The sequence below is a fragment of the Heteronotia binoei genome, chromosome 4 (assembly GCF_032191835.1).
Source record: "Heteronotia binoei isolate CCM8104 ecotype False Entrance Well chromosome 4, APGP_CSIRO_Hbin_v1, whole genome shotgun sequence".
NCBI classification, from domain to species: Eukaryota; Metazoa; Chordata; class Lepidosauria; order Squamata; family Gekkonidae; genus Heteronotia; species Heteronotia binoei.
Window position 1 is genome coordinate 154,568,807 of NC_083226.1, and position 15,389 is coordinate 154,584,195.

The 15,389-nt window shown below is 47.2% G+C and overlaps 1 protein-coding gene across 1 annotated transcript in view; it reads left to right on the forward strand.

Moving 5' to 3' along the window:
- The first annotated feature begins 2,784 nt into the window (after positions 1-2,784).
- Positions 2,785-15,389, forward strand: part of C9 (complement C9) — a 28,412-nt gene continuing 15,807 nt past the window's right edge. The window contains 4 exon segments of the mRNA XM_060236591.1: positions 2,785-2,820; positions 5,701-5,833; positions 6,865-7,007; positions 7,580-7,814. Of these exon segments, the coding sequence (XP_060092574.1) occupies positions 2,785-2,820; positions 5,701-5,833; positions 6,865-7,007; positions 7,580-7,814 (547 nt within the window).

Consider the following 15,389-nt stretch of genomic DNA (forward strand, 5'->3'; position numbering starts at 1 on the left):
ATCCATTGATGCATTATTACTGGGAACCAGTGGCTCCACACTCCCCATAATTTCTCCAATAACAGACAATTCAGGCAGCCACGTAGCAGACTAGCAACATGGAAGCACCTCTGGAGATCAAAACAGTGATGTTTCTTATTATGTAACATGATTCCAATGTCCTCATGGCACTGTAGGCTCTAGAGCAAAGGTTTTGTTGTTCAGTCGCACAGTTGAGTCGGACTCTTTGCGACCCCATGAACAAAGCCAGGCTCTCCTGTCTTCCACCATCCTTCTAAGTCTGCTCAAATTCGTGTTGGTTATATTAGTAATGCTGTCCAGCCATCTCATCTTTTGCCATCCCCTTCTTTTGCCTTCTGTCTTTCCCAGCATCAGGATCTTCTCCAGTGAGTGCTCCCTTCTCATTTGGTGGCCAAAGTATTTGAGCTTCAGCTACGGTATCTGACCTTCCAGGGAACAGTCAGGGTTGATTTCCCTTAGGACTGACTGATTTGAGCTTCATGCAGTACACGGGACTCTCAAGATCAAAGGTGGTCCACCTTAAAAGTAATTCTAGTGTTCTTAGCAAATGTTCCAAGGCTCAGGTCCCAAGTATGAGATAGAAATGTACCTAAGTACAGATTAAAGCTAATTTCCTAGAAATGTGGGAATTGGAGTTTCCTAGAGATTTGGGAGGGAGGCTAGGGGAAATTTGGGGAGGGATTTCACCTAAACTCTATGGTATACCATAATGTCCACCCTCTGGAGTGGCCATTTGCTCCAGGGGAATGGATACATATCTGCAGGCATCATTTTGGGTAGGAGCTCACAGGAGCGGAGCTCTGGAACCTCTAAATTTTATTGTGCTCTTTCTTCCCCCCCCCCCCCCAAAAAAAACCCCACTTGTTTCTGGTCTTCCTTTTTGAACCCCCTGTGAGAATTTTTGCTGAACTCTAAGATTTGACAAACTTTCTAATTTCCGCCCCCCCCCCCCCGGCAAAAAAATGGGAAAACAACAACAAAGCAGACAGATGGAAATCTTCAGCATGCCACTGTGGCCACATAGGAGAAAGTCATTTAAAAAGTATGATGCAAGTAAGGTTTTATTATGACAATTATAATTCAAGAGGCATTTTAAGGTAGCTGCTGAGCTGATACAATTGAGTACACCTTCCAGTGATATCAGGGGTGTGTGGCATATACAGGAGGTGATGGCAGCTACAAGCATAACCAGCTTCAAGTGCGGGTTAGATAAAAATATGGAGCAGAGGTCCATCAGTGGCTATTAGCCACAGTGTGTATATATATATGTTTATATATATATATAATTTTTGAGCACTGTGATACAGAGCGTTGGACTGGATGGGCCATTGGCCTGATCCAACATGGCTTCTCTTATGTTCTTATATTTAAATAAGTTGTGCTAATAAGCTTCGGTACCTCTTTTTCTACACAATGACCCCTGGATATCTATAGTCTGTAGGTCAGCTATAGCTGAGCTTTAAGCGAAGTCACTGCAACTTCAGCCTAGACCTCCCCTGCCACCAGGAAGTCCCCCCAGTCACCTTATCAGCCGTCAGGGTCTGCCCCTGACGGGGCTGGCAGCTCTATGGACCAGTCCCCAAGCTTGACAGCTCTATGACCTCAGTGTCCTGGCTCCAGGAGTACTGATTCTGATCTGGAGACTAATTTTTGAGCTGAAAGAAACAGGGATTCTCAACCAATTGATTATATTCAGCGTTGGTCATAAACTGGGTAAGCCTGTCTTAGATTCACCTTACAGTGAAAAACGTGCAACTAAAATACATTTCTTGGATTATGCGGACCTGCAGCAATCAAACACATTTGTTTGTTTCTGCTTTATATCAAGAAATACCATTAGAACAAGAGAAAGGAAGAATCCACGAGAGCTGTTTGGTGTCAAGAATTTACCAAGAGCTGGTTCATGATTCATAGCTCTCTTCCAGTCCTTTATTGATTTTTTAAAAAATTCTTTATTTGCAACACCCAAATCAAAGGAACTGCTGGGATCTAGAGTGTGGTGCATATTTGAACAAGTTAGTGAAAAGGCTGCCACCTGCTGATGAATAGAGGTATTCTTTAGGAAGGTTGCTATGTAAGGAAAACTGTAAACTGGTTTAATATGACATCTGGAAAATGTATTCTTTCTAAATAACATCACGAGGGAAGTTCAACTGAAAAATAAAGAGTTTTTTCTTTGAGTGACTGGTTAGGCACTTGAAATATTTCTCCCATAGAGCAATAATATAAATGTACAAAAAGCCCTATTTAATAAAACAGGAAATGAATTTCAGTGCAGAGATCTTATATATCTGGGCACTTTGAATAGCAGCTGGGTCTAAAGCTTTCCTTCTTTCCTGCTCATGCGACTGTAGTCTTATCCCAGAAGTGTGCCACAAGATGACCTAGAGACAGTCATTTCCCATTGTAAAATGATGGTCAAGGAAGGGCTCAAAGCTCAGTAGCAGAATGACCAAGTACTGAACATCTACCTGGCTCCTGCATTTTAGTCACCAGGCCTCCAGGATTAAATGCCCTTTTTACCCAATGGACGAGCCAGACTAGTTTGAGATAGGTTACTGGGCTGACATATATGCCTACTGGAACACCTAGGATTTCCAGTCTCCCACTAGGGGCAGGGGTTTCCTCAGTTTTGGGGCCTCCAATGCACCAGCACAGAACTGGCCAAAGGGGGGATCCTCGCTCCCAAAGAGCTCCATTGAGCCCAACGTGCCTGGTGTGAAGACATCACCCAGAACACTCCAGCAATTTCGTAAAAACTCTATGGCACCGAGAAACATCCCCCGCACTGGGAGCCAGGTAACACCTGGCAACCCTAGGAACATCTGTCATAGAATAGTGCTGTACGATGAAAACAAAAGGAGTCTTGTGACACCTTAAAAACTAACATAAGAACATAAGAGAAGCCATGTTGGATCAGGCCAACGGCCCATCCAGTCCAACACTCGGTATCACACAGTGGCCAATAATTTATATATATATATATATATACACACACACACACACACACTGTGGCTAATAGCCACTGATGGATCTCTGCTCCATATTTTTATCTAACCCCCTCTTGAAGCTGGCTATGCCTGTAGCCGCCACCACCTCCTGTGGCAGTGAATTCCACATGTTAATCACCCTTTGGGTGAAGAAGTACCTCCTTTTATCCATTCTAACCCAACCACTCAGCAATTTCATTGAATGCCCACAAGTTCTTGTATTGTGAGAAAGGGAGAAAAATACTTCTTTCTCTACCTTCTCCATCCCATGCATAATCTTGTAAACCTCTATCATGTCACCCCGCAGTTGACATTTCTCCAAGCTAAAGAGCCCCAAGCGTTTTAACCTTTCTTCATAGGGAAAGTGTTCCAAGCCTGTAATCATTCTAGTTGCCCTTTTTTGCACTTTTTCCAATGCTATAATATCCTTTTTGAGGTGCGGTGACCAGAATTGCACACAGTATTCCATTTAACGAAGCATAAGTATTCATGGTCCACAGCAAGCTTTATTGGCTACATTAAGTGAAATCTTAGTCAATAGAAGTATAAATACAGCAGAGAGGCGGAAAATTGAAAAATCTTCAAGGCAAATTGATCTCATACTTCTGAGTTTTGCTTAGAAATGTCACACACTATACTTATTGCACTTCACTCTATAGTTTTCCCCTCTGCTGTGTGTATATTTTTGTTGACTGAGGTGGCACTTCATGCATTTAGTGAAGTGAGCTCTAGCCAACAAAAGTGTATGCCTTAATCAGTTTTTAAGATGCCAAAAGGTCCCTCTTTGGTTTTGCTGCAAAAGTCTAAAACAGCTACCCTGCTGGATTTTTTAATCTCCCTTGCAAAACTGTACACACAAAAATCTTTTCTGACTAGGCTTCCCAACTCTCCTGCCCTGGTGGGGGACCCCCGAATTTGCAGCCTCTTCCCCCGCTATCCAAAAAAAAACAGAAGCGGGGGGAGGGGAGGGGGGAACGGCGCCAAGGAGCATGGTGAGCTGCGAGTCCGGGTCCTTCGGAGGCTGCTGAGCCTGTCTCGGAGGAGCAGCAGCTAAGGTGAAGGAGAGAAGAGGCGGCAGCAGCGTGGCCCGCTCTGCTCCCCTCCCCTCTGAGGTAAAATCAGAGAAGGGGAGGGTGGAGGCAGGCCAGGACTCGGACTCGCGGCAGCTAACTTAGCTAAAGTGAAGGAGAGAAGAGGCGGCAGCAGCACAGCGGAGTGGCCCGCTCCGCTCCCCTCCCCTCTGAGGTAAAATCAGAGAGGTCGTGGCTTAATCTGAGAACAGAAAGAGAACGGTATTAGATTCAAGCAGTAGGCAAGGTGCACCTTTAAGACCAACAGAAATCTGCTTAGAGCACACGAAAGGTTACATTCTGAATAAAACTTAGTTGGTCTTAAAGGTGACTTGTCTACTGCTTTGTTCTATTGCTTCAGACCATCACTGGGATCGGTATTAGATTCGAGAGACTTCTGCTGACATATTCTCAGTTAACAAGCTATAGTAACTACAGCAGGCTCAATTTGCAACAGTAAAAATCCAGACAGCTTCTACCTTGGTTAATATACTGGGTCTGCTTCAATACGACGCTGTTCTGCAAATCCCGGCATTGAAACTACAAAACACACCATCCGCCTTCCTACACGGCGTCCAGTCGCACGCACAAAACTATGACCATCCACCGTAGAGACAAACCCCGCCTTAACCTTCACTTCCGGTTTCCATGTGATCACTGCCATGTGCGGGGCAGGAGCAGCGTGGGGAGAAATAACTAATCAAGTTTCTTTCTCTCTCTTTGAGGAATGTCATGCAAAATCGGAGAGGCTCTTCTCTGCCATATCACTGCTGCTTCCTTTCCGTTGCCTTTTGAGAGGAGTGTTGTTTTTAACTACAGGGTGTCCTTAATGTGGGCTTTTCAGACTGTACTTTCGTTTAATAGATTTGGGTGTATATTTCTCCTACCTGGTCAGTTCATTTTCCCTCCCCCCTTCTCTGAGGGGATTAATTTTGAGGTGCAGGATCTGGCTTGGCTTATTTTTTTTTACCCCTTCACAAGAAAACGGGACCTCTTAATGCGGCCACAGTGTTAGAATCTCCTCCCCACCCCCTCCATTAGCAGATGAAGCTTCCGTTGTTTAATTTGACCCATGGTCTGAGACTGAGTCAATGTAAAGTGGTTTCATGAGGGCTTGTCACAGCCTTGATCTTGGCTCTACCCCAATATCTCCTGGCTCCACCCCCAATGTCTCCTGGCTCCACCCCAATGTCTCCTGGCTCCACCCCCAAAGTCCCCAGATATTTCTTAAATTGGACTTGGCAACCCTATTTCTGACAAGAGAACCCATTTTGTGAAAACTGCACTGAATTATATAAAGTGAAACTGTATGACAAAGGAAAAGATTGTGAACCACCCTTTCCCTTTAGAAACACCTTGTTTTGTTTTGCTTTCAAGTGTTCAAGAATGGTAAAAAATGCCCTTAAAACATTCTGAGTTATTAACTTCTGAAATAATGGACTCCCTAATCCTTTGAAGACATGAAAAGTTTATAAACCTTTTGTTTTCTTCAGAATTTCTGCTGTAATTTCCAAATTATTGGCATGCACAAAGAAAATAATTTAATTACTACTCCCCTTCTACTTTCCTTTTTCCCTTCTACTTTTATTTCTATTTTCCTTCTTTCCTCTTATTAAAAGTATCACTCAGGAAGTGTCCTGAAGTATGGACAGTTTGGAGGGAAGCCCTGATTTGAACCTCTGAGTTACAAACAGAGCTGTGTAACAGACCACGTTTGCCCTGAAGAAGAGAAGAACTTTCAATGTGCTAATAGTAGGCTTTTGCATTATTCTTTGAAAATATTGTTTCATATAAACTTTGGGGATGCTACAGTATCTACAGAATGTGCCCCTATGGTAAGGCTGCCAAGCTCCAGGTGGGGGTTCTCCTGCTTTGAGGGTCCCCACCCCTCTACTTTGCAGCGGGCCAGCAGGGGTTCCCACACAACGTCACTCAGAAGTAATGTCATCACACCGACGATGTCGCGTGCCTGCAGCTCTGGGCATTTCTGGGAAAACTCTATGGTTTCCCAGATGCTCTAGCAATTTGGGAGGAGAACTCTATGGTACCATAGAGTTTTCCTCCCAAATTTCTAGAGCATCCAGGGAAACCATAGTTTTCCCAGAAACTCCCAGACCGGCTGGCGTGCGACATTGCTGCAGTGATTATGTCACTTCCAAGTCGTCTCCTCCTCTCCACAATTGACAACTTCTTCAGGGGAAAAAGTCCCCCACTGGAGGCCATGGGAGACTTGACAACCCTACCCTATGGTCCGCAGTGAGGCCATCTTTTACAAGAACAGGGTCTTTTCAGTAGTGGTGAAAATGAAAACCTTCTTCTTCCCTGTTGTAAGAAATAAGCAAGCAGCTTGCTGCCACAGCCTGCTAGAACCTCTTTGGCGGTGGGGGCACTTGCCCCGGGAGGACCCCAAATTGGGTATGGAGTCCATTCTGTTCTATGGGTCCATAAGATGTACCAAGTATTTTTTCTAAGGTTGCTGAGTCTGTGTTAGGAAATTCTTGGAGATCTGGAGATGGAGACAAAGGAGGGTGGAGTTTAGGGAGGTAGCCTAACCTCAGCAGGGATGTAATACTATAACGTCTGCCCTCCAAAGCTGCTATTTTCTCCACCAGAACTGATCTGTGTAATCTGGAGATCTGTTGTAATTCTGGGAGAACTTTGTTCCCCACCTGGATGTTGGCAGCTCTAATATTATCCCTTATTCTGCTTTGATGCTTAGAGCTCTCCAAATGACTCCATTTGTTTACAAGCTAGACATGATCAATTCTTTATTCATTCCTCAGGAGTCTGCATCAAACAAAGATTGGTGTGTAACACAGACAATGACTGTAGAGATTTCTCTGATGAAGCTAACTGTAATGACACTAAATGCCGCCCTCTCTGTCGTGGTCGCATTGTTGGCATATCAAAAATTGGGGGGGAAGCTGTGCATGGGTAAGGGCGGGCGAGTCTGTAGAGGAAGGATATGAAATTGACACGAAATGTAAAGAGATAGAGACACTGGGATGAGAAGCCTAAAGCTTTGAAAACATTTTTCCCTTACTGCTTTATGAACAAAGTTTGAGGGGGGGGGCATTTGGTAGACTCCGGAGAGCCAATTTGGTGTAGTGGTTAAATGTGCGGACTCTTATCTGGGAGAATCAGGTTTGATTCCCCACTCCTCAATTCACACCTGCTAGCATGGCCTTGGGTCAGCCATAGTTCTGGCAGAGGTTGTCCTTGAAAGGGCAGCTGCTGTGAGAGCCCTCTCCAGCCCCACCCACCTCACAGGGTGTCTGTTGTGGGGGAGGAAGGTAAAGGAGATTGTGAGCCGTTCTGAGACTCTTCGGAGTGGAGGGCAGGATATAAATCCAATATCATCATCTTCTAATTAAAATGGCAACTGAGCCACATTTCCTTCTGCAAACCTTGTAAGTGTGAATGGCAGCAGATTCTCCAGCCCTTCCTTTCCTTGTTAGAAGAAGGATATAAGAATAACCCCTTCATTCAACATTACAGGATCTAAACATTCTATACCTGAAAGGAACCATAGAAGTGGGAACATACATAATGCGAAACCGTGAGATACGGCTAACTAACACATTCCTTGAGGATTTAAAACATCTGCCCAACAACTACAACATGAGAGAATATTTTAGATTTCTGGAAACACAAGGGACTCGTTATGTAGAAAAGGGAAAGGTTGGAGGAATATATGAACATGCGCTGGACAAGAGGAATATGAGAGAGAAAGGTACAGGCTCCAAATTAAAAGATCTTTTTTTTATACTAATCTGGTGCTGCTGCAGCACTGTGTCCCTCAAGATGCTTCCATTCCGTTGCCTTTAGCACAACCTCATGTTCCATTGATGGTCTCCTTCGGGAAACAACTGTGTGTTTTGCTTACAGAGTCATTTGATGTACTGATTTCATTTATAATCTGCCATTTTCCCAAGGAATGTAATTCTCAGTGCGTGCATCCAAGGCTAGGCGAAGAGAAAAGCCCCTTCGGTAGAGTGCAACCTTCCACCCTCCCTCTCTGTGTATAAGAATTACCCTACCTGATGGACTGGTCAAATCTGTATTTATCACAGTAACCCTGGCTCCAGGCAGCAAATTCTGCAGATGTGTTACATCCAAAGAGCTCCCTATGTTGGACAGCATCATGGAGATGCAATTCCTTTGCAGCTGCCATAAGGTTGTAAAAACTGGATGAAGGTCCATGACTTGAGCAGGAAGTGAAACCTAGGGCGATTTCCCACACAGCTTACCGAGGAGCGAAGTCCCTCCTCACCGCGCAGCATCTGCTCGGATTTCCCACCAACTGCTCTGCGGATTCAGGAAGTGCCGCACCTTTTGCGTCTCAAATGGAAATCGCTAAAACCCTAGTTTACGTTAGCAACACAAAAGGTCCGGCACTTCATGAATCCGCGGAGCAGTTGGTGGGAAATCCGAGCAGACGCTGCACGGTGAGGAGGGACTTTGCTCCTCGGTAAGCTGCGTGGGAAATCACCCCTAGTTTCCTGAGGCCCAGGGCTTTTTTTGAGCAGGAACACACAGGGATGCAGTTCCAGCTGGCTTGGTGTCAGGGGATGTGGCCTAATATGCCACTGAGTTCCTGCTGGGCTTTCTCTACAAAAAGGCCCTGTGCTAAACAATTATGACACCAGGGGGCATGGCCTAATATGCAAATGAATTTCTGATGGGCTTTTTCTACTAAAGAAGAAGAAGATGATGATGATGATGATATTGGATTTATATCCCGCCCTCCACTCCAAAGAGTCTCAGAGCGGCTCACAATCTCCTTTACCTTCCTCCCCCACAACAAACACCCTGTGAGGTGGGTGGGGCTGAGAGGGCTCTCACAGCAGCTGCCCTTTCAAGGACAACCTCTGCCAGAGCTATGGCTGACCCAAGGCCATGCCAGCAGGTGCAAGTGGAGGAGTGGGGAATCAAACCCGGTTCTCCCAGATAAGAGTCCGCACACTTAACCACTACACCAAACTGGCTCTCCTGAATCCGCACTGGCACTTCCTGAATCCGCGGAGCAGTTGGTGGGAAATCCGAGCAGATGCTGCGCAGTGAGGAGGGACTTCGCTCCTCGGTAAGCTGTGTGGGAAATCACCCTAGGTTTCACTTCCCGCTCAAGTCATGGACCTTCATCCAGTTTTTACAACCTTTGGCCTGCCGAGGCCAAATATAAAACATATCTACTGGCGGAGAGTGGTGGAGTGTGTCAAGCCACAGCCAGCTTCTGGCAACTCTAGAATTTTCAAGGTGAGAGACCCTGAGACATGGTTTGCCTCTGTGTAGCAACCCTAAGCTTCCCATCCAAGTATTAAACAGGGCTGACCCTGCTCATGAGATTGGGCTAACCTAGGACATCTGTTATCTACTGCATCTCAATAAATGCCTGTTTTCCAGGATTTAGAGGGGGGGGGGAGTTTTGAAACTTTAAGCCCTATTGATTGACCAACAGATTCAGGTTTTGTGTAGTTAGTAACTAGAGTTTCTACTTTTGATGTGAAGCTGGAACTTGCATTGTAGTAACATTTGATCAGTTTCACTTTTCCTGTTCCAAATCACACAGAGATAAAAGCAGATAGACTCCATATTCAGGAATGTTGAACATGTTATGAGGGCCAAAACTGACATAAATGAGACCTAGCTGAGCCAGGCCACGTTGGGTCAGGCTTAGCCATGTGTGTACCCATTTAAGATTAAGTAGCAGAGATATAAACTTTATAAAGGACACAGACAACCACAACAAAAATCTAAAAGACAGTTTTGGAGAGCCAGTTTGGTGTAGTGGTTAAGTGTGCGGACTCTTATCTGGGAGAACCGGGTTTGATTCCCCACTCCTCCACTTGCACCTGCTGGAATGGCCTTGGGTTAGCCATAGCTATCGCAGGAGTTGTCCTTGAAAGGGCAGCTGCTGTGAGAGCCCTCTCAGCCCCACCCACCGCCCAGGGTGTCTGTTCTGGGGGAGGAAGGGAAAGGAGATTGTGAGCCGCTCTGAGACTCTTTGGAGTGGAGGGCGGGATATAAATCCTAAAATAATAAAATAAATAAATAAAAGGTGTATATTTTCATCGTTGTAAGCTTGCGTCCGCCTGGCCAGTGAATGCGAGCAAAGCTATCCAGGGACTGTGTAAGACTCCCGTGTACCTATTACTAATTATACAAGTGCTTGAGACGGACACAGAGTGTCTGCAGCCGCACACAAACATTTCCCCGCTACCGCGTGGAAGCCGCCATGGCGAGGAGGAGGCTACGCCGCAACGGAGCTGTCCAGGCGAACGGTGTTGAAGCGCTAAGCATGGAAACCACTGTGTTTCGCTTACACCACATGTAGCCATCTTCCTGCCTGGTTGGGTTTCATTCCTTCTAAGTGGGAACCTCACGTACACACCTTGAGTCATTCCTAGCCCGCAAGCAACCTATCTAGTTTATGAATGGATTAATGGTTCCACAATCAATCCTGATTGCCAAGTAATATCCTGAACAACAGGCTTCGCCCAGGAGATGATGAGAAAGAGGAAGGATCTCTCCTGATACATTCAAGCCCTTTTTGTCTACACCGGAATACCTAGGCTCATATCTGATTCTCTATTGTCACATTCCCAGTTAATCCCATCTCATCCCAATCACCCAACTATCTACATACTGATATCATTGGAGCCGCCCCAGGCCCTGTCGCAACTTGGAAGTTTCCAGGATGCCCAGGATGAAGGTGATGTTCATTGGTTGAAGCATACACCCAATCAGGTGTCGCCATGGACTCGCCATTGGTCCAGCCGATGTCCAGCCTTCTTGGTCATCAGCAGAACCTCCCATTACCACCCCCAGTCACCTCCCATCCCCTCAGGACTAAGGTGACTCTATATAACCTGTGGACTAGCTACCCACAGGTGTGCCTTCTACTCAGTAAACCCCATTCCCGCTGTGTAGTTACACCCCCGATTCCTGATCAGTTTCGGGACCTTACCCCTATTCCCTCATTCGTCGCCATCGGAGCCTTCCATTGGAGTCTGCGAGAGGTAGTATTACCCTGTATGTCCATCCTTTATGTTCCCCTATCGATCTCTCTATATTTCTTAGACCTGTGTGAATGTGTGATTGATTTTGTACCTTGAATGAAAGAACTATCGTTTCAAATAAACCACAATTGATTTATTAAATTAGAGTCCTTTATTGAGCATTGACTATCTGAATGGTTGAGCCTCGTATACACAGATAATAAAAGATTCCTATTGGGACAACTGTCTCTCCATCTAATTCCCCAATCTCATTTTGAGAGCAGTTTCCCTAACAGAAATTGGTGGAGAAAGCTTGGGCATTATCCTGTTTGTGTGAACGCACGCGAGTCGACACGCGTGTCTTCATACAGACAGACGTAAGGTTGCACCGTTCAGAAAGTCTTGCTAGCGAGGCTATTGCGTGAGTGATTGAGTGAATGAATTCTGTGTGAACGGCTCTAGCGAGCATTTCTATAAATTGTGGGTTGGGCTGCTCCCCTTTCTATCATTCAGCGTTGGACTTCTCAGCCGCACCTAGGAGGCCAGACACCTCAAAAGAGGACTGAGCCCGATAGAACGCAAGGGGGAAGTCCCGTGAAGCCTGGCCGCCGTCCCGAGGCCTTTCTAAACGCGTCTATCGTGGGAGGGAATGTCAGGATAGGTCAGAGCTGTTAAGATCTGGATAGAGCACCCTTCCCTTCTCCCTTTTCTTTAGAGCTTAGTGCACACACGCACACACACTACATACACGCTCATACACTTACACACACACACCATAAGTCCTTACACGAACCGAGGCCAAGGCTAGTCTAAGGCACCCGACAGTCAAGAAGGCAGGCGGGCCTGTGGACCGATGCAATCTGACTGACGGGCAACATTTTGGGCCGAGGCGCAACCGGTGGTTGGCTCGTTCCCTTAATTGTAGTTGAGGCGCAGCCGGCGGCTGGCTCACTACCCTTTTCTTGGATCGGGGCGCAGCCGGCGGCTGGCTCGTTCCCTTAATTGTAGTTGAGGCGCAGCCGGCGGCTGGCTCACTACCCTTTTCTTGGATCGGGGCGCAGCCGGCGGCTGGCTCGTTCCCTTAATTGTAGTTGAGGCGCAGCCGGCGGCTGGCTCACTACCCTCTTTTCTTGGATCGGGGCGCAGCCGGCGGCTGGCTCGTTCCCTTAATTGTAGTTGAGGCGCAGCCAGCGGCTGGCTCACTACCCTCTTTTCTTGGATCGGGGCGCAGCCGGCGGCTGGCTCGTTCCCTTAATTGTAGTTGAGGCGCAGACGGCGGCTGGCTCACTACCCTCTTGTCTTGGATCGGGGCGCAGCCGGCGGCTGGCTCGTTCCCTTAATTGTAGTTGAGGCGCAGCCGGCGACTGGCTCACTACCCTCTTGTCTTGGATCGGGGCGCAGCCGGCGGCTGGCTCGTTCCCTTAATTGTAGTTGAGGCGCAGCCGGCGGCTGGCTCACTACCCTCTTTTCTTTGGGTCGAGGCGCAGCCGGCGGCTGGCTCGTTCCCTTAATTGTAGTTGAGGCGCTACCGGCGGTTGGCTCACTACCCTTTCTTGGTCAAGGCGCAGCCGGCGGCTGGCTTGACGTTTAAAACCCCTAATCAAAGTAGAACAAAGAAAACTAACTAACATACGCCGCCATGCAACGCTTGGCCGAGAAGGAAGAAATCCCCAAGCTAGAAAAGTGGCTGATAAAGAAAGGAGATAACCCTTGGAAGAAGGGAGCCTTTGGCGAAGGCCCAGACCCCCTTCAGACCCTCCGAGAGACCTTAGACGAATTAAGCAAAGACAAAAAGATCAGTTCTGGGAAAAAAGATCTTTTTGCCACATGGGGCTTGTTTGAAGCCCTACGGGATAGCACCGTCCTGATTAAGCAACTCAGGGAACAGCTTACCCAGAGGGACAAGCAAATAGAACAGCAAGAGGTGCAGATAGAAAGAAAGGAACAAGAATTAGAGGCAAGCCTTAAGAAACATGCAGAGGTGCTGGAGGATGAGTTCCGGAAGCATACCGTGGAAAAGGAACTCTTACTCCAGACCCATGCAACAGAGATAGACACGATTCAGCAGACCCATGAGGCAGAAAAAGCAGAAGTTTGGCAAAACCATGAGGCAGAGAAAACAGAATTGCATAGAAAACACGCCGCAGAGATAAATAGACTGGCGGAGGAAAACAATAGCTTGGACCTCGACTGGCAACAGGCAAGTCGAACCATAGAAGAGGTCAAGATAGAGAAAAATACCCTGGCCTTAATACACCAAGATACCATAACAGCTCTAAAGAAGGCCCACTCGCAAATAAAGGTGCTGGAAAAAGAATTGGAACAAACAAAAGCCCGAAATGAAAAACTGCAACACGCCATGCAATATGCTTCAGAGCAAAACCGAAAGGCTAGAGAAGCAGTTAGTCATGAGGCATGCAAAAGGGAGATCACAGCCCTCCGAAAGAAATTAGAGATTAAGAAAACTTTCATAGCCACGGTGGCACCCGCTGACCTCTACGATTTCACATCCGATGAGGAAAGTGAGGATGAGGAGGAAATACAACCCTGTGAGATTGCCCCCGCCCCAGTATGCCCGGTGGTCACCCGGCAAACTACCACTAAACAGGGGAACGGTAAAGAGACGGTGCAGATAACTAAGGAGGTTAAGGATTGGAAAATTGAAAATGTTAAAATGGCACACCAAATTCTCAGCCCATATAATAGGGAAACCTCCATCCGATGGATGATGCAAATGTACCGCGAATACCCAAATATAACCATCAGGGAGTTAAATCAGGTCCTGAGATTGGCTCTAAACGGCCCTCATGTAGAGAAGGTGAGAGAAAAGCTGCTACTCGCACACACAGACGCCATAACCACCTTGGAGTGGATAGCTGAACTATTGAGAATCACTTGGAATGAAGAGAATATTAAATATGTATATACCCAGACCGTGCAGGGTCCAGAGGAAGACCCTATGGTCTACCTAGCAAAAAAACAATTCTTAGCCTTAGCCGCCGAAGTAGTATTCCCGGAGGAAGAGGGCCAGGATCCCGACTACAATGACGCCGATTTTATAACAGATGTCATTAAGGGCCTCAACCTAGAAACACGGCAGTCGTTGGGACCCACACATGCACCTAACCCCGAATGGAGCACACTTCATGCCAATCTAGAAAATATTAGTAGATATATGGACACGTTTGCGCAAGGGAAAAAGAGTACTAAAAAGGACCGAGCTAAGGAGGCAGTCAATACTGTCACTTATGCTAACAACGGCCCTCACTCTCAATACCAGAAGGGGGAAATAAAACCCAGTCCCTATAATCCTCAGCAAACGGCAACAAATCCCCCGATTGTGCAAAACCGGAAGGGTCAGGCACGAAATAATGGGAAATATGCCAAGCAGAGACAAGGAGCGGAGGGAGAGGTTCCCAATTACCCAACGAGAGCCCCGCCTCCGCCCATTCAGCCGTCGGCTCCCTTACCCCCGCCAATGGCTCCACCACCTCCGGCCCCACAGCCCCATGCAATGACGCGTCCTTATGGGGAGGCATATCAAGACTTACAGGAGCATAGGAAAAGGTATAGGGACCCCCACCCACGGCGGTCTGAGCGAACGCAGTTTTGGAACGCAATGTCGCCCGGAGAGCAGAATCAGCGAAAAGCGATTTGGAACTTTTTAGTGCAAGCAGGGGTAAACATGACCAATTTGGATCTAGCGCCCACTGCACACTTACTAGAGAAGCAACAACAAATAGTGCAGGGGTGGGGAAATCAGCAGCACGCTGCACCCCCACCTCCGCCTGCCCAGCCTTACTTCAATGCGCCTCAAGGGTTTCCTCAGCCCGTAGCTGCAGTAGCTCAACACCCGCCTCCTCCAATGCACCCCACCGTTCAATTATATCCGGTACCAATAGCTGCGGTTCAACAGCAGACAGTCGTCAACAGTCCGGAATATGAAGACCAGGGTTTGCGCTAGGGGTGCCCGGGGCCCACTGATCTCCCCGAAGGAGTAGTGGCTAAACTTAAGCCAGACACCTGGGGGAGACCAATGGTAAAGGCAGGCATTGGGGCTCCAGGGAACATTAAACCTGCCACTTTATTAGTGGACACAGGAGCATCGATTAGCGTGCTCCACCCGAAGTTAGTTACACAAGGAACTCAAACAGACAGAACCCTGGAATTAGCCGGCTATGCGGGGGGAAGTCACCTCTCGCATATATGGAGGAAGATTCCAATCACTGTAGGAAGAATCAAAGCCACCATGACAGCCTGTAATAATGCAGGAGAAGACGATGGAATGATTGGGGCTCCCTTCCTGAAGA